General features: G+C 35.4%; 1 protein-coding gene across 6 annotated transcripts; it reads left to right on the top strand.

The window, feature by feature from the left end:
* Nucleotides 1–1670: 1670 nt before the first annotated feature.
* Nucleotides 1671–20673, top strand: LOC118282433 (F-box/WD repeat-containing protein 7). 6 transcript variants are annotated; one of them, XM_050704031.1, is made up of 14 exons: nucleotides 2801–2951; nucleotides 5509–5712; nucleotides 5809–5854; nucleotides 5978–6110; nucleotides 6522–6739; nucleotides 6933–7016; nucleotides 7734–7781; nucleotides 11431–11615; nucleotides 11848–12063; nucleotides 12198–12486; nucleotides 12749–12930; nucleotides 15406–15631; nucleotides 17320–17530; nucleotides 17616–20673. In XM_050704031.1, the coding sequence occupies exons 2-14, from the start codon at nucleotides 5645–5647 to the stop codon at nucleotides 17900–17902; spliced, it is 2193 nt and encodes a 730-aa protein (XP_050559988.1). In that variant the 5' UTR covers nucleotides 2801–2951; nucleotides 5509–5644; the 3' UTR covers nucleotides 17903–20673. The 6 variants fall into 6 exon arrangements, with proteins under 6 accessions (XP_035459427.1, XP_035459432.1, XP_035459420.1 ...); XM_035603513.2 differs by having other exon boundaries at nucleotides 2799–2951; nucleotides 5978–6739; XM_035603534.2 differs by lacking the exons at nucleotides 2801–2951; nucleotides 5509–5712 and adding an exon at nucleotides 1671–2721 and having other exon boundaries at nucleotides 5978–6739.
* The last annotated feature ends 1369 nt before the right edge of the window (nucleotides 20674–22042 follow it).

Below are 22042 nucleotides of genomic sequence, written 5' to 3'. Positions count from 1 at the left end.
CTAATAAACCAAGGAAGTTTTTCTAATAGTTTGTACGCTTAGTGTCATATATTTTTTTTAAAATAATTCCAGTTTTCTCTTGACCAAATTAGTGACCCAAAACAAATTTTGATAAGAAATTACTTGCTATTTTAAAACGAATGATATTTCTGGCAATTTTAGTATTTATAAATGATAACGAATGTATTGACAACTGATTAAAACTAAAACTACTAAAATCCAACCAGTATTTTTTTATTTATTGATGTTTTTGTGATCAATTCGGGATTTTTTTACCAAAACCAAAAATGTTGAATATCTCAGAAACTAGCCACTTTCCGCCCAAGGACCTCAGGGCTAATTTTGTAGGAAATTAGTTGTATTATCACCTCCCGAGAGGAATACGTCGAATTCAAAGTCACCCTGTATAAGTCCACGCAAGTATATTTCCGGCATGAATAGTATGAAACCCATTCTGCTATTGTGACTGTAATGTATTTCCGCCTTTATTTATGATCAGCACGTAAGGTCTAATTTCTACCATTTTCTACCAAATATTTCTTTACATTTTTTTCTATTATATTTTCGTTAACGTTATTATTTGGGATATGAATGTTTAGGCTGTATATTATTAGTTTCTATTATTTACAAATAAATCTAAATATATTTAATTTACTCCGACTGGTGAATAAAAGTTTTCTTATTTTACTCGATATCCAAGGTGCTCCAGGGTAACCCGCAAAATTAAAATTTTTGTTAGTATATTGCAATTTACAGCTTGATATCGGATACTATTGTGATACAATATATATTCACGGTAGTGAAATGTATGTGTTTATACAACAATACTTGTTAAAATCATCCACATAATTCTGCAATTTAGTGGTGTTCTATAATGTACCATTTTAGTAACAACTTTACGTTTAGTACAAGTTCTCACAGTTATAGAGTAATGTCGATTAGTTTAATGACTATAGATGTGTAAATACATACATTTTACTACAGCTAACATATAGTTTATCATCCTACTATTCGATATCGACCTGTAAAACCCAAAAAACTGACGATAATTTAAATTTCGCGGGCTACTTTGGAACATTCAAATGTGTTCAAGTGTTTGTAATCAGACATTTTGTTACAAAAGTTTGTGGATCCGCAGTTCTTTTAACCTTTTGAACGCCAGAGCGTAAACACATCGGCGCCCCTTCTACGCCAAGCCACAAATTCAGTACAAAAACCTACAAAAAAAATAGTGATTCCAACATCTTAACGAAAAGTTATCGATAACCAATGAATCCGTGCTTTTCGTTCTATATTTTTTAAATAAATATTATTCGTTGCATTGGTCTTTTATTTAACTTGACCCTATTTGGTATCATACTATCATTAAACAGCAGTTACTAAGTTCTAAGCAACCTAAAAGCAAACATTAGAACTACAAACGAATAAATCAATAATATAATAAGGTACATCACTAATCTGGTTCGTGACGTCATCCGCCGACGTGAAGACACGTCTCTGGCGTGGCTGGCACGACTTTTGACAACTTTCTCGCATGCGAGTAGGGATTGATCATGTGATATTGTGGTACATAAAAAATAATAATATTTTATTATTTAAAACAATTTAATCATCACTATCACTACATAGTATAAAACAAAGTCGCTTTTTCTGTCATGTTGTTTGTCCCTATGAACGCTTAAATCTTTAAAACTACGCAACGGATTTTGATGCGGTTTTTTTTAATAGATAGAGTAACTCATGAGGAAGGTTTTTATGTATAATACAGGTATAATATATCACCATTGCACCCATGCGAAGCTGGGGCGGGTCGCTAGTTTTACATATAATTATTAGTCGGATTCTTCGAAACTTGGCAAACTTATGTCATCCAAGTCCTTTTGCTGTTCAAATTTTAATATTACCACCGATCATAATAATAAATGTAGTAAAGCACTAGCAGACTCCCGTAGCGCTAATGACGTCACCGCTTGACGTCCATTCCCGTCTGTGGCGTACAGGTAACTGTCTATGAGCTCTTACATAGGGATGCGCGAGAGTGGACAGTAAACTATCGATTTAAGGATATCAATTATAAGTTCTTTTCCACATTTTTTTAAATATTATACATTAGGAATATTCAGATACGAATATTTGTCAGTAAAAAGTAATTGTCAAAGTAATAGTAAGCTACTTTCAATAAAATATTTCATAAATTGGGAATATAAGTTACCTTACCTACCCATCACTAGCTGACGTGTCTTGACGTCTGTGGCGTGGGGAAATACACAATTTTACGGATTTCGATTAGCAATATTTGACGATTGTTTTTTCTTGTGAATTCAAATAATGAATATATCTTTGTGTCAATTTACAATATTTCACTAAAGTAGTTTGAAATAATAGGAAAAAGAAACACAGAAAACTTAATTTAGTATATTTATTTTGTATTTAAAAAATGTCGTTTTCTTGACGTCTATAGACGTCGGTGGCGTGTTTGGCACGATTTCGTTAGACGTCTATAAACGTCCGTGGCGTTCAAAAGGTTAACAATAAAATTGGTCTGTGGTCTTCAGTTTGTCTATGGTCGATGGCCGACCACCGTGTTTGAAGTTAAATGTTATAGATTGGTGCACATTGCCATATATTATTTTTTAATTCAGTGAATTTTTCAAACTATGATTCTATAACAAACATAATGCAAAAGTAATGAAACAATTATAGCTGCAGGCCGCCAAACAGGTAAGCAACGAAATTTAAACTTTATTGCAGCAGATGTGAGGCACGTAATAGGTTCCCCATGCCACTTTTTATGTATTCACGCCTTTCAAAATCCCAGGTACTACTATTGAACTCGCGATGCGTTTCTGCGCATCCCTCTATAACTCATAACTAACTATAGGTCAACATTGATCTGTTCGCGTCAGTCTGAAGTTGTAATTATGCAAAGCCAGTCAGTTTCGCCATAAATAGTGAGAAATTTTACCCATGTATTTTTTTTGTTGAGACGGATGCAAGAGAATCCTGCGTTTTGGTGATAAAAAAGAAGATTCTCACGGTCGTAGCCGTGATCGCGTGGTGTTTTTTTTAATATGGGATAATGTCGCATGTGATTATACTTCCTGTAGAGATGCAAGTAGGAGCTCTACCAGGGGCCCGCGTTCGCAGTTTCGATCGTATTTCGCGTCAGTGCATGAAGTCGTATCTTTGTATTGCGGTTATTAATATGGTGTGGTCTTTTGTTGTGTGTAACTAAGAAACATTATTGTTGAACATATGATTGTAATGGCCTTGATTATGACATTGCTTACAGTTGTAGAGCCAAAGAAACAATCCAACACAATGGCCTTGTGAACTTGTTGTTCCTTGTTACCTTCTGTCTTATCATTAAAATGTGCTCTAAACACAGTATAAGACATATTTAGGGGCTTTCAGCACTTTACAAAAAATTGCAATTATATGATTGCACTTTGATGTACCTATAGTATGTATGCATAGGTACATAGGTGGGTGCAGCCCTGCCCATTGAGTATTGATTGATTTTCACTCACTAGTCAGTCCATTTTGGATACTTAGGATTTAAAAGTGCTATTCTCATTTAATCTTCATTTTCATAAGCATTGATAGTGATCCATGATTAAATAAAAGTTAAGTTTAAGTAATAAAGATAGTTATTAGTCTTTGTGAAATGGATTGGTGTAAGATTTTGTGAGAGAGTCCAAAGGATTGGTCTAAGTTCATGCCAGACTTTAAGGTGGTATACTAATCTTTGTCAGGGGACGAGATCCTCCTCTTTCTTCAAGATCTCAGAGTTAAATACAGACTCACATGTCGCGATGTAAGGCAAAACATAAATTTCTTATTCAGATGTTGGATTTTACATTATATATGATTTCAAACTAAAGTGGATAATAGTAGAGTCTTGTATTTTTATAACATTTTTGTTTTCAGATTGGTAATGCTTAGCAATTCAACAAAGAAGATTGTAATAACCACTTGTGTTTTATCTTGTATGACTATGATACATGTGTGTGGCTTGATTTTTGACATTGTTCATGAACATTTTTTTATATAGAAGTGTAAAACTGAAATAGTAAAATAAATTTTAATTAATTTCATAAAGTATAATAAAGGTGGGATAATATCAACATATTTTTGCCCACATGGTGTGTAATAAATAACAATATCACCAAAAATATATCCTGATATTTTGCTCAACCTTATATTTGGACAACATTAAATGCCATTCTATTATGGAAGCAATGTGTAGAGTTGTTTGCTCAGGGAAATAAAAAAAAATACAGTTTTTCTATTATTATTGAATATTGCCACACATATGTAGAGTATTGTTATAAATGATCAATCTTCATGATAAAATGTAACACTTTCTTATTGTTTTCGTAGTTTATGTTATTATTTTGTCTCAACACCATATTTAATAGTTACAATTGGGTATTTCTTTTTGTTAAAGTGAAATTCATGTTCTTTTCTTGTCTCAAAATTTCTTCAGTTTACCGACTTGGTTTGGATTGGCTATTTATCGTTTTTCATTTATAACTAATAAAAGGTATTTGTATAACAGCATTGTCAGCCAATATGGGTTGCCAGTGAGGAGGTCTGGACTTGTGAATGAGGGAGAGGTCATAGTATATGGGTGTGGTTACACTATGGCTTGGTGGATACCATGATATTGACCTCTTGGCTCCCTCATAAGATAATACTTGATAATATTTTTCTCCACAGTTGTGGTTTGGTGATAACAATGATGAAACATATAAAGTGTAATCTGTTTTGACATGGACCTGTAAGTGGAAACTGTTACCTGTGCCCCTGCTTGCCAAGTTATTCTTAAACTTATACCAATGAAACTAAGCTTTATTTTTTATTATTTTATTATCTTCTCAGTTAATCTGTGCCTCCTTGTAGTGTGCTTTTGTGACAGTCATTGTTTTAAGGACACTCTTCATGGCAAGTTGCCATCACCATTCATTGTTACTATGAGAACAGTGATTGTTTTGTAATCTTTGTTTTTACTCTGTTTTCCTTCAACTGATTGCAATACACAACATTGGAAACATTGTGGTGTAAACTGTGAGAACTGTCTTATTTCTTGATGTGTGGGTTCACAGAATTGGGGTTTATATCCTGACAATGTCTTGAGTGATCCCATTTATGTAAATATTACTGTTTACTTGATGGTTTATGTGTAGTTGCATTCATTTGTGGTTGTGTATGAATTATTAAAGCAACAAATGTTTCTCATAAGTAGAGTCACTCAACTTTGATACACATTGCATAATTAATGATAGTTCATTTCATAACCACTTATTGAAGACCTTTTTTTATTGATTTCCGACATTCAAATATAGAAATACTCGATGAATCATGCTTCTGCATTGTGTTGTCTAATTACTCCATGTAATGTATAAATGTGTTCTGTATCAACTTGTGCCCATCACATGCTGTCATTAAACAATATATTCACTATTTCTGGTGCCAGATGCTTTAGTATTTTCTTGTTTCATACAGCCATAACTGTCTAGCTGGTGTTGATATAAAAGTGTGTTGAAAACTATCTATACAAGTATAATGCCATAACTCTATCAAATATTGGTTGGTGCAATAGTAGTTTGTATGTGATTGGAGAAAAGAGTGCGAAGATACAATGTTGCGAAACAACATGCACGTTGTTTCTACCAAAAAGGTTCACTATGCAATTAACCTGAATGCTAGGTAAAGTGTAAATGTTCCAAGATCAGCACAAAATATTGATAAATTTGTATATACATGTAGGTCTGTGGCAAATACTTATACATTTGTGTATTTCAGGAATCCTGCTCATGCACACCTGATAACAAAAGTTTACCAAGTACTTGTAAGTATGAGTTAACATTTTATTGAAATATATTAGTTACAACATCTGTTTAAGTCTCATTAATATGTTGTTCATATTATTTGTGACAGTTCGAACTTGCACAAATAAAGTTTGTTGTTGCAGGACGAACCACCCAATAGTATGGATCCATCATGCTCCGGAAAGAGGTGGGAGACTTATGATGGGACAAACGCTACCTTCCATGTTTTACAAGAGATTAAGACTGAGAATGATCCAGGGGCCTCGCACAGCAATGGTAGGCAGCAAATCGACGATATTGAAAGAGAAGATTTTGATGAAGAAAATAGAATCTTGAAACATTGTTCAGGAATGATTGTCGAAGGTCAAATAGAGCCAGCTTCACATTATTCAGGAAATCTCTCCAGTGCTAATTCCAGCCTGGCATCCAGTTCGGAGACTATATCTAATTTGTCCAATTTAGTACCTCAGGATTATAGTCTCCCTGGTTGTAGCAAAGATGGAGATGATTCCAATACTACTATTAAGAATATGATTCAGTCAAAACAAAATGTAGTGCATGAGCAAAAAGAGGATTTCATGCAGAAGCTGTTGAATAGTAATATACAAGAAAAGAAAGTTTTCCCTAAGGGGAAACTTTATAAGGGTGACAATTTGGGTTGCGATAATGATGAGGGTTGTGATATAGATGGTGTGAGCGGGCCTTCAGGGAGGACCAGCTCGAACGCGTCGAGTATAGGAAGCTCTAGTTCAGATAGCACCAAGGGGTTCAATGTGCCGTCCACCTCCAATGCCGAGAAGCTGCTCGGCCTCGACGAGATAAAGGTTGAGCCGGGAATAAAGATCGAGCCGGATATAAAGATTGAGCCGGGTATAGAGATTGAGCCGGGTAGTTCTAAATCTTCGGTAAGTTGGAATATACTCTGTACTCTCTATACTTATCTTTCTTCTCTATCTTGCTATACTTGTTTGTTAAAAGCTAGCAAGCAGGCACTATTTGTGTTCATTATTGATTTTATTGGTCCTCATACCAATATAACCAATGAATTATGTTGTGAGTTATGTACCGACTGATTAACAATCAATGTGCTTGTTTCAGAACTACAACTACTGTGATGGTGATGAAGATTCGGACGACGACAACGTAGAAGAGTCTTGGTGTACGTGCCTGTCATCCCATGAGGTAACTACTTAGTACTTAATCATTACTCTGTGGAATGAAAGTGATGAATGATCCTATCTATTTTTTCCTCTCTCTTTTTATTTCATTCTATTTCTTGAAACTTCGAGGGGACCACTATTGTAAAGTGAATATTTGTTTATTTAGACTGTAAGAACATTGCTTTTGTGGCATAGTCTGAACATTTTGTACTACATAATACCTATCATTGAGACATGATGCGGGCGTGACGTCAGCAGCCTAATAGCGGTCGTACAGTCCGATTGCCATCATTGTAGTAAATTACATGTTTTATTCAGCAAAGAAACTTCACTTTTCTTTAGTCAAACTTCACATTCCATTTTAATATAACCTTCAAAGTATGACTGATTGTCGTTCTCCAAGACTGCGTGACGTACAATTTGTTGGGCAACACTTGTTTGGCCTCATCTACATATTGGAGAAAAGGCTTCGATGTAAACAAACTTGGAACTTTTAACTAACTGTAGCGCAAACACAACTAATAGGTTTAAGTAAAAGCAACATGTCTCTATAGATCTGTTTATGTATGTGCAGATGTTCAGCCTTTTTCAGTATTACTAAAATACTTATTATGTGCCACGTCGTTCAGCGTCGGACGTTCAATTTGTCGCGTCGCCTGCGATCAAACATTCACTTCGTGTCTAACTGCCGAAACATCCATGTATTATTTTAATGTGTGTAAAACAATGCGTATTTCAGGATGACGACGACGATGATGACCCAGAACCAGAACCGGAAAGACTTTGGGTAATATAAAATAGCCAGAAAGTATAAAGTAAACCACATAATTAATTCCTTTAGTCAGACGGACGCCGCGCCGTCTAGAATGTTTAGATCCCGACCTAAACATTGCATTCCATTCAACTGATATTAATGTTTCATACACACTGTTAACATTAACTACATTTTGCGGGTCGGTACACGACGTTGTTAGTTTGCTCGGTTTTTACTAAAACAGGATTTAGGAAAAGGAATTATTGCTTATGCTTATGTTTATGTTTATAACTGCAAGGAAAGCCTTCCTAACACGTCACTAATTTGTGTTCTGTATTCCTTTTGTTTTAACAAAGAAATAAGCAATATTTCTATTTTCATTAGCTTGCAGTAAATAATATGGTGGTTGGATATTTATTATAAAGCTTAATAACGTTAACCTTGTAGATATCATTCAAATGTAGGGGCAAGTTGAATAAAAATTCATCTACATAGGTAGATATCGTTGGTTATTAGTATAGAATCGTCATTTATTTGGTAGATGCTGGCTCAAATGAATGAATACATATTACAAACGATGTACTTTTCAAACTAACTCAGCAATTTAGTTTTGTGAGTAATTTCTTTAAACACATGTGTAACGGAAGTCCTGATTTGCAAATAATCGAATGATTGACACTAATTACGACATCTTACATAGCACATCTCAGTACATGCTCAATTTACGCTTAGTTTTATTGTAAATAATAAAACGGTGAGGTCAGTAAACATTTAATGAATCGAGTCATCGTGTTTAGTCGGCAAACGTGTGAAACCTGAGGAAATTAAATAATAACTTTTCTTCGTACTCGAAAACAGACTCGGATCGCTACCAATGTCACGGGAACGTGCTCACTCATACTTTTTCTTTGTTATATTCTAGTTAATCTTTAACTGCAGGGGGTCCTTCGATCTAGCTATCTATAATGCTAATTTTAATGTCTCAGGCATGAGTTTATTATAACATCTCGACCGATTTAACTAGTAGTAGTAACGTCCGAGTAAAACACCCACTCCTTACTTATAATGTTTCGGGTCGGCAGGTCAACAGGGAGACAATTTGTTCGATTGAATCGGAATTACTGGCCATTCAACTATGAACCGTTTACCTCTGAACACTATACTAGAGTCGGTTTTACAGGACCCTTGCTAAATCATCTAAAACACAAGTTTTATTCTCCAAATGTATCTGGTGAATAGGAATAGGCCCAGGTCTGCTACATCGGCCGTAAGTCTCTTTATATCCATATTTTGTAAATCTGGAAGGTAAAAGAATATATTAGATGAACTTATATTTGAAAATAGCTTCTGTCTGCTCCTATCGTGAAATGTTGTAAGATGCGTTAGACCGATATGAATCTTAATAAAGTATACATTATTGAACGTCGCGGCGTAACTAATAGCTGCTAAGGTATTCAGAAAACCACTCTCGATAATGTATTATTCATTTGACGATAAATGCGTAAAAACATTGATCTATAGTGTTGTCCTAATATTTGTACACTTTTTATTATATAAAAGTGTAAAATATTTTTAAACAAATTTACAACACTATAAATTGAGAAAATTTTCCTGACTTAATGAAGGAAAATGTTAGATTTTCTTAAACATATAAACAATTTACACATATACACATTTTACACAGATTTTGACCACTGGTTAAGTACAGGTTTGCAGCTTCAGCACTTGCATAATATATCATATCAAATAGATTGATGACATTATATCATTTAGTTATATATTCCACAAGCCACGCAAGGAACGCATAAATACCAATAACCTAATGAATTAGCTGCATGAAATTTTGAATCTTATTCGCCATAAAATTGGTTGGTTGATTGCAAAATTCGTTTGTAGGTTTTAGTTTAGATCTGAAGGGATGTGTGTGTGTTTAATACAGAGTCGGGAGGTAAATCTGGCTTCGACTATTTGACTTTGTCAACACTATGTCTCTGTTGTATTCATCTAACATTATCAAACGGTCTATTTTTCAAAGTGGTGGTGTTGTTTGTTCCATTCTGTGTTTATAGCATCCCAAGGAATATTTGTGGTTTGTTGATAAATGGTAACAATCCTGGTTTTCACGGGTAAAAGTGTATTGTTTTGTACTTGAAAATTTCACTGTTTGGGGCGATAGGTTTTGTTTATTTTATGTAAGCTTCTATATAACATTTATTTTATTTATTTAAATTATGATATACATGTACTGATATCGGTTTTGGTTTGTGTGTCAAGTATTTTTCAACACGCTTAGCTTGCTGTTTTTGTCTAATCAGAAATTTAATGCCTTTGTCAGTTGGTAGAGATTATTATACTTTTTAAATAGGTATTATTTTCACATTAAAGATCTCTACAGAAAATCATACGAGATGGGTGCTATTAGGTCCACTTAACCCAGTTGGCATGTAATTTTATCTACTTGAAAATTGAATGAAAATTGCAATGTTTATAATACTCAGTCAACGTAAATGTACATAAATATTAGACGAGGCTTCTTAGTCAAGTCCTTGTCACATGCATGCACGCACAAAATGCAAAAGAATGCACGTGAGAGCTCACCTTAGCTTTTCTTACGTAATGAAATATTAAATGAAAATCACTTGGTCTTTGTATGAATACATACGTTGTCACAAGCTGTTATAAAATGCAAATTTTGTAAAAAAAACCCTGTAACAAATGTGACAAAAAAAAATATAAGGCTGTTTGGCACCAATGTCACTTGTTAAAGTCACAAAAAATACCATACCAGGAAAATACATAAACGATTTGGCGGATAGCGTTTCTTTTCTATGGGCAAGGGCAAGTGTGTTGAAGATTGTAATAAAAATCGTGTGAGCTTTGTGTACATAAGCATATTGAAAGTATTAAGTTGCTATCAAATGTTGTTTTTGCACTATAACTTCACCGTATTTGCAACATTGTCTACTTGTAACATACCTTGTATTCCTACAAGGTATGTTACAGTATTAAGTATCATTTGCTAGCATTTCATTATAGTTGAGTTGTTTGCTTGAGGGACTGGGATATGTGTGAGTTTCATTACTAGACTTCTTTTAATTATGATTTGTGTTGTTTTCGTTACTTATATTATTATTTTCTATGCTAAAAGATCATCATAATAAAAATAATATGTGGCATCTAATCTCTACTGAAATGGTGCTTACAAACTCAAGTCCTTACTAAAATTCTAGTTTTTTAAACATGAGTTGTAGGCAAGGTGAGGTCGGCGACTCTAGCCTGAACGGGGATATACAGTTTATCTTATTGACAATTCAAATGTAATTCAGAATTGATTGTGCGGCGCGTACACTCACACTGACATACATCTCATGTTTTGCCTCAAATAGTCTACAAACAATGGAGTCTCGATCATTTGAACTCAGCATAATCTGATGGTAATGTGTCCCAGTCTGAGTATTTCAAATTAGATCTTGATAGAGTGTACAGCCCAAAGTTGGCGCGCCCATTTTAGAAGCAACTGAAATAATATTTTGTTCATATTAAACCCAACTAATGATCAAGTGTTCAAATTAACGGCGCTCCAGGTTTTGCTATTGTACTTATGGTATTTATAATTAACAAAAGGAAGTTAATTGGTGCATTTATATGTCATGTATGTCTAAGGCTATGTCTACGTTTACAGCGGAAGCGCCGTCATGATCAACATCCACCGCATAGCGGTAAGAAGTTCTGCGCGGAGTGTCCGTCACCATCGCCCTACACGACCGAAAGATGGCCATCTCCCACTCCTCTCCCCTCCGTCATAGTGCCCAACACTAGTGTCATCGCCGCGCAAGCACCGCCGGATCTCAAGTCCTGGTTGGGCAGGTTAGTAGATATAAGACTCAAATTGTTTTTGTATTAAAGACTGTCGCTATTATCAGCTGGAAGATGTGCACTACTGAACAAGAGTCTCCAACAAAAAATGCTTCTTGCAACCCACAGCTGCTAAAATAATTACTCCAATAAAATAACTTTATTATCAATAGTTATAAGTAGTTTTCCAATAATAGTTTAATTACAATATAGTAGTAAACAATAACCTCGTAATATTTTCTAGATTCAATAACTGGACCAACGTGGAGAAGATCCAGGCTATTGATGAGCTCATAGGCTGCTGTGCCCCGAGCCAGGTCCGGCACATGATGAAGTCTATTGAGCCTCTGTTCCAGCGGGACTTCATATCCCTTCTGCCCAAGGAGCTTGCTCTTACTGTGCTCGGGTACTTGCAACCCAAGGATCTGCTGAGGGCTGCCCAAACTTGTCGGTACTGGAGGTAAGTGTTGTGTTATATTATTTTATAGAGATTCTAAATCCTATTTCACTAAATCATCTACTGTAATTGGTACAGCTTTCTTTCAAATGTATTGAAAATATTTCACACTTAATAATTATAACCTCAAAATACAGGTTCCTTGCGGATGACAATCTCTTATGGAAGGAGCAATGCCGTCGCATTGGTATCACCACCTTGAAGAAGGTGCCTCGTTCTTTGCCCCGCTGCGCCAGTCCTTGGAAGGCAGCGTACATGCGGCAGTATCTGATCGAGAGCAACTGGCTGCACAAGCCTGTGGCCTCTCCTATCATCATGAGGGGTCATGATGACCACGTCATTACCTGCCTGCAGTTCTATGGCAATCGCATTCTCAGTGGCAGCGACGACACCACGCTCAAAGTGTGGTCGGCCGTCACCGGCAAGGTGAGCTGTGTAAAGTATAGCATTTAATATTGTTATCGCTGTTGTTCTAATGTTATCAGTCGAGTCACTCGTGGTGTTTCATTATATGTATTTTGCTCGATTTAATACATAAACAAAGATAACATTGGTTTTGACAATTTAATGCGCAGTTTTTTGAAGATGGGTAAGTTGGGCCTCGGAAAGATAGAAATTGATTTCTATCTTTCTATACAACATAGGCAATTTATTTCAAATAATTAACAAATATGTGTTATTTTCTCAGTGTTTACGCACGCTGGTTGGTCATTCCGGTGGCGTGTGGTCCTCCCAGATGGTAAACGACCTGGTGATCAGTGGCTCCACTGACCGTACCCTCCGTATATGGAATGCTAAGACTGGACACTGCCTGAAGGTCCTCGCGGGGCACACTTCTACCGTGCGTTGCATGCACCTCCACCAAAACAGGTACACAATATGTCTATTTAACCTTTATTATTGATACTAAGCAACCATGCAGCTCTAAATTTCACAAATAATTTGATATTAAGTTTTTCATATTTTTCACATTGGTCATGGATATTATAGTCACAATTTGAATTGGAAAATGGCTTGTGGGAAAATTGCCTATTATACTGCAGCTGTCCAATGTAAACGTCTAGAAATACCATTTTTGTATTGTTTGTGTAATTAAAAGAGTCAACTGGACACTGCTGATTACCATAATTATATATTTCCGCCATGCTCTGTTTCCATTAGTTTATTAAGTAGCGATAGTTATTATCTACTCGTATGCTTATTATGCGAACAAATAAAACGTTGAATGTGTCTCATGCCTACCATCATATTTTTTACTAAGTTAAAATATTTATTTTGTGTTTAATTTACATTTCTCTTAGTTTAGTGTACTTAACTAGAAATATAAAATACTAAGCGATAACATTTTTTTTGTTCATCGTCATCATAATTATCATTCACAAGTCATTCATTGCTGAACATAGGCAATTTTTTCCTTATTTTAGCTATTTGAAAAACGCTTATTCGCTTAATGTTGAAGCTACGTCGAAGTTACTTACGTATTTGAACAAAACTGCTTGCGACGCTTAACTGGAGTACAATTATAAGCGATTGCGTACTATTGAGATAATATTGCGATTGTTTGTGGTAATTCATAACAAAATATAGATAATTATGTTTATTATTGAATTACGAGCTAGCTCTTATCTATTTCTGTTTGTCGTGACAAACGTTTCGGAGCGAACTTTATCTTGTGTATCGCCTTGTAATCGTTAAACAAAGATAATAAGATCTTTCTCAGAAAAAAGTTATATTTGCTAGTGAAATAATAATAAATAACAAAAACAATGATTTGCTTGAGAATTTCACCGAAAAATGTATACGTACTTTTTTCTGACTAACGAACACAATAATTGGAACAGTTTGTCTAATATTCAGCTTTCTTTTAAGGACACAAGCTCCTGCTAGCGCGAATTCTAAGTTTTCTCAATTCTCCCTAACGATTATGTATGCTATTACAAAATATTAACAAAAATATCGCTTGCGTAAATAAAACGTAAAATGTGTTAATTTGTTTGTTCGTTACCACAAAGTAATCAATTGTACATATTCTCCTGTATTCATGAGTATCTATGATTCCACATTTTATTGATACAATTTTAAATAAAACAATGTAATAACGATACTGCCTGTACCTCATCATAAAATGGAATAGGTATTCATAGCTGCACGGTTGGTGCGGTGGCTGAGCTACCAGCTGCTTGGAACAACTCTTTGTGTGATCCACAATTTTTTTGTTTCGGGTCTGTGTGTCATGTGTGAAATTATATATTTGGAAACGTACCCGCGACACTCGAACGTCCTAGTGTGGCGTAACGTTTTACAAAGAGCAAACTGATGCTTGTCGCTGTATAAGCAGGCCGTTATTAGTTATGTTTTGATGGGCAATAGGTACGATGACACTGTCACAAATTGTCCCCATAAAACATCTTAAAAATAACAATACTCTCATTAATTGTCCGAGTAAAGAAAAAAATTACTTAATTCAATATCAAAAATTATAGCCATACCAAAAATAACAGACTAGACAGTTGTCAGCATTTCTATTATGCATCAATTATGCCATGATACAAGTGACAATTGATATTGTTTGACTAAATGTCCGGCATGACATTTGGTAAATAAAACTATTTGTGAATATTCGCAGTTATTCATTGGTTGTATTGGCGACATTATGGCCTTGAACATTATAAAAATAGCATCGTCACAAATTTTAATGTCACGCCACTAAAACTTGTGACTTGTTTAAGAATAGTAATGTTAAACTGCTAAATCTCAGAAACGAATCCTATTTCTCAATCAAAGAAAGTGCTTTTTAATTAATTTTAATTAAAAATACCTAACTTTCACATAATAATAATTTCCTATCAATTAAAACTTAGTTATCATCATTTATACTTAATTAGTTTCTACCAGCAGCATCGCCCGTGTTCCCATGGAATAAAAATTAGCCATGTGTTTTTCAAGATCGCAATCTATCCTTGTTCCAAATTTCATTTCGATGCCTTCAGCCGTTTTGACGTGGTTGAGTAACAAACATACACACAAACACAAACATTCGCATGTATGTATAATATAAGTAAGATTTAGGAAAAAGGAGTCTGTAATTGTATGCTAGCGAATCACAAACATCAATGTGGAATTTACTACAAAATCCGTATAAAGAATTGAATTTGACTAGCTTGATACACCCATTGCAATCTTTCTGTTAATATGATAGGCAAATTCATCAACAACATATAACTGTCCTACTGCTTAGACTAGATTGCTTACATTAGACTAGATCTCTTCTTGCCCAGAAAAGAGAGTTATTCACAATGCTTGGATTGCACAGGAGAACTAAACCCCTTTCTCTTTTGTTCACAGAGTGGTGTCTGGATCCCGCGACGCTACTCTGCGATTGTGGTCTGTACCTGAAGGTCGTTGCCTCCGTGTCCTGATCGGTCACTTGGCTGCTGTGCGGTGCGTGCAGTATGATGGCAAACTCATCGTGTCTGGAGCGTACGACTACTTCGTGAAAGTATGGAACCCGGATACCGGCGACTGCTTGCATACCCTCGCTGGACACACCAACAGGGTTTACAGCCTGCAGGTAATATATGTTTTACTATTTGATGTTATATTTTTATATGGTGATCGAAAAGAGTCTGTGTAATTCACATAAGTAAAAATTAAATTAGTCCATCAAATACTTACCGTCGATACTAAGTTAAAACAAATTAAAGAGTAAGAGGAAATGTATTCTAATCACTGAAATTATTGTAAGAAAGTAATAAATATGTTTAGATAAATGTAGTATTTTACATAAAAGACTGACATTAAAACAAAAAGTAGGCATCGTCGCTATTTATAAATAACTAGTTTCTGCTTGTGTCTTCATCCACATGGAATAGTCACCTGGGCAGTAGTTTTAAATGTTCTAAGTTGCTCAGTGAAGATGCAACTTTCTAAAGGCTTTTTGAAATCGATCTTGTAGATTTTGAGCCAAAATATTACAAAAATCATAAATGTTGGGTCTTTTTATAATATCAGTTTAGAAATTAAGGCAAAATCTCGGAATGTAAAATAGAATAGTGTCTACTATTGACATGACTTTTAAGTTTTGAGAACAGTTTCAAATTGATAAAACAAAGGATTTTACATTTTTAAAGTTGGCTATATCTCTGGGGTCTCTATGGTTGGGTATCTCTCACAACTGAGATTTTTACCTTAATATTTGACCGCTAATTAATTAACTCTGCCGATTCACATAAATAATCAATTAAGATAAATAAAACCATAAAATCTTTTTAGATGCTTTCATCAAACCCGACGAGTTCTAAGTTGTAAAATAAAAACATTTATAAGTTTTTAGCCGACTATCTCATATTCTATATAGTGAAACCCTAATTTTCCTGGGTAATTTTAGTTTCTATTCCTGGACTAAGCTATAATTTGGGTATTTCGATTTTAGAAATTCTCGGTAATAGCACGGCATTTGACATTAATAATTAGGCTTTGTATTTGATTAATTATGATCCGCATATTTTTAGGAATCTTATAAAATATTTTATTTTATTTATTTTATTTTATTTTCTTCGGAAAACTTACAGTTAGGATACAAATAGTTGAGAAATATTGAAAGAAGGCCAATTACAAGTTTCCACATGTAGAATTATAGTAGAACAAGAAACAGTAGACAGATAGAAAAAAAGAAAAAAGTAAAGGCGCTCAGAGCAAGTACATTGTAGCATTGAATAACATTTCAATGGTTTTCAAAAATCTCCTTTGTTTTACAAAATATCCTTTGTTTTACAGCCTAGAATTGACTGAAACTTTTAAAATCACTGCAAAATCGTTCTTTATTGTTTGTTAAGAGAAAACATTGCCCCACTCTAGGATTTGCTCCTGTACCGTGGGTGCGTTTACAAAGATACAAGTTGACATACACATCACACAAAGAGTTGCTCCGTGCGGGAATCGAACCCGTTACACGTTGCGCGGCAGCCGGTTGCCCAGCCACCACACTAAACGTGAATCTCTGATATTCAACTCGAAAATAATTAAATTTGTTGAATCGATCAATAACACTACGGAAACCGTCTTTAGAAATTCTAAGAAATTCGTCAGTCTTGAGGATAGTTTATTTCGAACTAAGATTAGAAAAGCTAGTGTGACGCTATAACCTGTTAAAACACCAGATGTTAGAACCTATGGTACTACTATAGGTCTACCTACATTTTTGTCATAAATCCCTCATATTTGTTTAGTTAAAATTTATATTTTCTCTTTTTATTTCAGTTTGATGGCGTCCATGTTGTAAGCGGCTCTTTGGATACTTCAATCCGGGTATGGGATGTAGAGTCCGGACAACTGAAGCATACCCTGACTGGCCACCAGTCTCTTACGTCTGGTATGGAACTGCATTCCAATATCCTGGTGTCTGGCAATGCTGACTCCACTGTCAAGGTCTGGGATATAACAACGGGCCACTGCCTCCACACCTTGTCTGGTAAGTGATGAATTTTTAATAATAAGTATAGAATATTTTGTTAGCAATAAGTAAAGCTTACTAAATCACCATTCTTGTTATACAGGCCCCAACAAGCACCAGTCAGCGGTCACCTGCCTTCAGTCGAGCAACCGGTTCGTTATCACCTCTTCGGATGATGGTACGGTCAAGCTATGGGATGTCCATACGGGCGAGTTCATCCGAAACCTGGTGGAATTAGGCTCTGGTGGTTCCGGTGGTGTTGTCTGGCGCATTCGTGCTTCTGCTACGAAACTCATCTGCGCCGTCGGCTCGCGTAATGGCACGGAGGAAACCAAACTTCTAGTGCTTGACTTCGATGTGCCCGGGGCTTGCCGTAAGTGCGACGAATAGCAACGACTGAACCGACGCCTCGTGCGTCGCTACGCAAACCTCTACGCGCCTTGGCACTGTTAAAGTGCATCTTAGTGTCTGTGTCGGTCCTTAACGTGGCTGCTTGCGTCCTATAGTTTGTCCCTTTTTTATAATCCCTTCTGGATTTGTTGGAAGGATAAGTGTGAATGTCTGCGCATGGTCCTGTGATGCTGTAGAAGTCATGGACCCCATTTGGATGTGATATGTAGCATAGAGTACCATGACTTATACAGCATGACAACGGCCTTAGTATTTAATACAAACTGACGCTATAACAGCGGCGTAATATAATTCCCCACCAGGCCATGGCGGTAACGGACAAATACATACTCGACCTGGAGAATGGTATATTTTAATCTAGTAGTTTGTGAAGTGGCTCACCCATAGCAGCCGAAAGTATCACATTATGTAAGATTAAATCGATTTTTTCGGGTCATCAGTCTGTTACCGTCATATAGCGCTGTAAAGCATCATTTGACAGGGATTATAAACTAGCTCTTTCATTGACATTCCATGACACCGACATACGTCACTTGCCATTAAAGGTCAATGGATGTCAAACAAAAGAAATAAATACAGCAATTTAGGAGTGTAAGCACTTTAGAATCTCATACCGAAGACCCCGTATTAGATGTTATCGGTACACAATGGTGCATATCATATTAGTAGTGTAGCCGATGACAGCACTCTGTCGAATGATGCGTTGCAACGCGCGACGGCCGACCAGCACAGCGACGACGAGGCGAGGTTCAGTCGGTTGCTGCGGCACTCGGTGCCGCGGAGTCATCGGTAGGGCGTGGAGGAGCGCGAGTGTGAATGTGCACCGTCGACGTGGCAAGGGGATCAGTTGTACCCACCGGACTGTTTTTGCGCAACGTGCAAATGGACTTATTTTACTTACTATAGTCTTGCGTAACTCAAGTATCCAGATGTACTCAAATAATAAATAATCAATTCAATACCATTACTTCTAGTTGTAGTTGTTAAAATGTTCAGTAGATAAAAATGGTGGCTAAACAACCATGTCGCATTGCCAAATTCCTTTATTTTTTACTCTGTGTTCCAAAGAGATGAAAATCGGAATTAGATGTTAAGTTTATTTTTTTATTTTAATTTTTAAGATGCTTCTCCGTGATGTGTGAACTCGACACAGTATATTTTTACATTGTTAATTTAACAATTATTTACCTTCCGACACTATTTAAGATTACTAATGAAATTATGTACTATAATTGTATTGTATTGATTTTTAGTTTGCAATAATGATGAAATGTATTCTATTATTTTATTTTTCTTTGACATTCGGCATCTGTTTGCCATATTGGAATTCATGTTAATTTTATTTCTTAATTATTTCTTTTAATTCAATTATTTGTTATTGTGTTGTCCCAAAATATGTCGTTATTTAATTTGTGAATTATTTATTTTGTGTAATTATTTTCTCTAATGAATACTGTGTCGTCCCCAAATATCTCATTTTAATGGCCAGCAGTTTTATCGCTTAACTTGTTTAATAGTCAGTTAAGATAATGTACGTTTCTAATATTATAAACATTATAAACATTTCAGACTTGTAATGATACCGAATTAAGATTTAAACAATCTAAATAATCATAATTCTCGATGGTGTTAGTATGTGCGTATGCAATTGAACTTTGCGATTTTAACGTAACGTGATGCAGCGGGTGGCTATAATACACCCGCGGTGCATGTATTTATTTGTTGTATATATATATATATATACAAATAATAATGTGGTCATTGAAGGTCGCGTTTGTGTAGCCACTACTCTTCATAAATGGCTGTAATATTAAATAATTAAACGAAGACTGAAGCATAGTTATAGTGTAATATTTAAAGTATTAAATTGTAGTTACTCCTGTACTACCGACCATCACACTCAGCTGTATGTCTTTGTTGTTTACCCTTCACCTCCGTTTTGTAAAACATTCGGTCTCTATTTGTTATTAGTTTTAAGATCAGACGCGAAACTGTTGCGGCAGTAATGGAAATGAAATTTAATTAGTTACGGCTTATTGTAGTTCTTTTTAGTTTTAAAATGTAATTATTACATTAAGTATTTTGTACAACCAAAATGTTTCCATAGCCGGGGCTAGAAATAATTAGTTGGTGTACCATGTTGGACCCGTGTAGTCTGTAACTTTGACAGTACGTGACCGAGTCCGCCGGTCGCACGGACCTCATACCTACATTTCCCACACTTTGCTCAAGTTTAATATAGTTGATACATATTTCTAGCCCCGATGTAACTACGGCATTTTCTATCGAATCTTATTAATTTTACTATGTAACTTTCAATTCACCAACGAATTCTGTCAAGTAAACGGGCGAGTGTGCGCCGTCTAATCGTAACGTGCTTGAAACATTGGGGAGATGAGAATTAAACGGGGCAGTTTTGATCACATACTTCGGTTATTTTATTGTAGCGATATACTACCGAGCGCGCGAGACGACACGCAACGTTACTGCTCTTCAGTATGTACTTACTTTTATGAAATTGTTGTTGTTTTGTTTCAAATCCCTTAAAACGGTCATTCACTTACTTATAGCAGGAGTTTCGCGTCTCCGCCGCGCGCTCGATATCGCCCGTTCGAACAAATTGACAGCACAACTGCATGTATGTATGGTGGTACTAGACGGCAATGTCGGGTTGTTATTATTTCACTTTTATTTCTTCAATTCCTTTTGCTTTTATGTATAATTATAATAAATTCAATTGTTTTCAAGTTTTTATTTTGTTTCTTTTCTGTTATGTTTTTTTTTGTTTTTTTTTTAGAAATTGTTTTAAAGGGCCGACTAGTTCCTGATTATAACTTATGGTTAGAACATATCCAGGTAGAGAAGGGGGGAGGGGCGTAAAGGTAGTAAAGGTTTTGTAAGGTTATTGTTATTTTATTAGTCTGTAGTTGATAGTCTAGATATTATACTATAGACTTAACAGCTTCGTACAATGTTTACCAATGGCCACAATGGCAATATATTTTCGTAGAAGCACAAGTAAAAATTAACGGGACAGAGTTTTTGACTCTCCGTCGAAAAACAATTTTAGTTGCTTCAGGGGTATCATCAAGACACCCAGTTAATATAAAAAAAATCATTCAAGTAATTTTAAAATCCACTATTTTTGAAATAGTATACAATAGTCATTCAGAAAAAAAAACATATTTTTACTCTCATTACATATTTTCAAGACTACAATTTTGTATTCGACTGCTAACTGGAACTTGTCCAGAGTCCAGACAATGACTGATGAACCGGCCCTGCTTTTAAAAATAGGCCTACGACTGGTTTTAATTAAAAGACAATACTCAAAGAAGTTAGTAAGGTAATTGTTTATCTAGAATTTTGTGACTACATACTTATTATGCTACTTAACGTTTCCGCGACTGGAGTTTGAACTACATAAAGTTTTTAAAATAGGAATTTTGCCAAAATTAGTTAACTTTCAATGCAGTTGTAGAACCCAATGCTGAAATTTGATTTTTGCGAACTCAACGTTAATTCTATTAACTGAATCGGTGTTCTCTAGGCTTGTTCTTCTTGATCTATCGTCCTAACGGTCTTTAAAGTGAAGATATTTGAGAGCATGTCTTTGCCTAAATGCTTTATTCGCTCGGTTCAGTTTCCTACCAACTTTCCACTCCATGTGCTGCTGCCACATTAACTATGGCTGCCACAGACACATTTACATTACAATGTACTACCTATAGCTTACAGAGACCTCTATTGAACATTCCAAGAAATTAAAATGGTATTGGTTTCACTGCGGCTAAAAGTAGTTCGTGTTCTAAGTAGGAGATGGCGCTTTCAACTTTGAGAGGTTTGTCGTGCGACCGCCATTTTTTTTAAGGGAACGAACATACAGTTAGATATTACGTAAGACCGGGCTATATACTTTTGGATTCGGATTGTTGAGTGCTTAGCATTTGGGCTACCGCGACGACCGCCACACAGAAAGTGAAAGAAAACAACACATTTTATGATAGATTTTATTATATTCTGTAGGTACCTAGGTACTTAGCTTCTATTCGATGTTGTAGGTGTAATAAATGACTGTTTTTTTAGCCACATTCGTCATAAGTATTACAGCAATGGGTT

The sequence above is a fragment of the Spodoptera frugiperda genome, chromosome 25, assembly GCF_023101765.2.
Source record: "Spodoptera frugiperda isolate SF20-4 chromosome 25, AGI-APGP_CSIRO_Sfru_2.0, whole genome shotgun sequence".
NCBI classification, from domain to species: domain Eukaryota; kingdom Metazoa; phylum Arthropoda; class Insecta; order Lepidoptera; family Noctuidae; genus Spodoptera; species Spodoptera frugiperda.
Note: the sequence above shows the minus strand (reverse complement) of the source record. Positions and strands in the feature narration are given on the sequence as shown.

What these genes read in the sequence shown, in the direction of transcription:
- LOC118282433 (XM_035603513.2), top strand. Translation starts at nt 5,645, where the DNA reads ATGTTGCGAAACAACATGCACGTTGTTTCTACCAAAAAGGTTCACTAT. An exon ending in GGTCGGCCGTCACCGGCAAG is followed by an intron (nt 12,487 to 12,748) that starts GTGAGCTGTGTA and finishes TTATTTTCTCAG; the next exon opens with TGTTTACGCACGCTGGTTGG. An exon ending in ATGCACCTCCACCAAAACAG is followed by an intron (nt 12,931 to 15,405) that starts GTACACAATATG and finishes TTTTGTTCACAG; the next exon opens with AGTGGTGTCTGGATCCCGCG.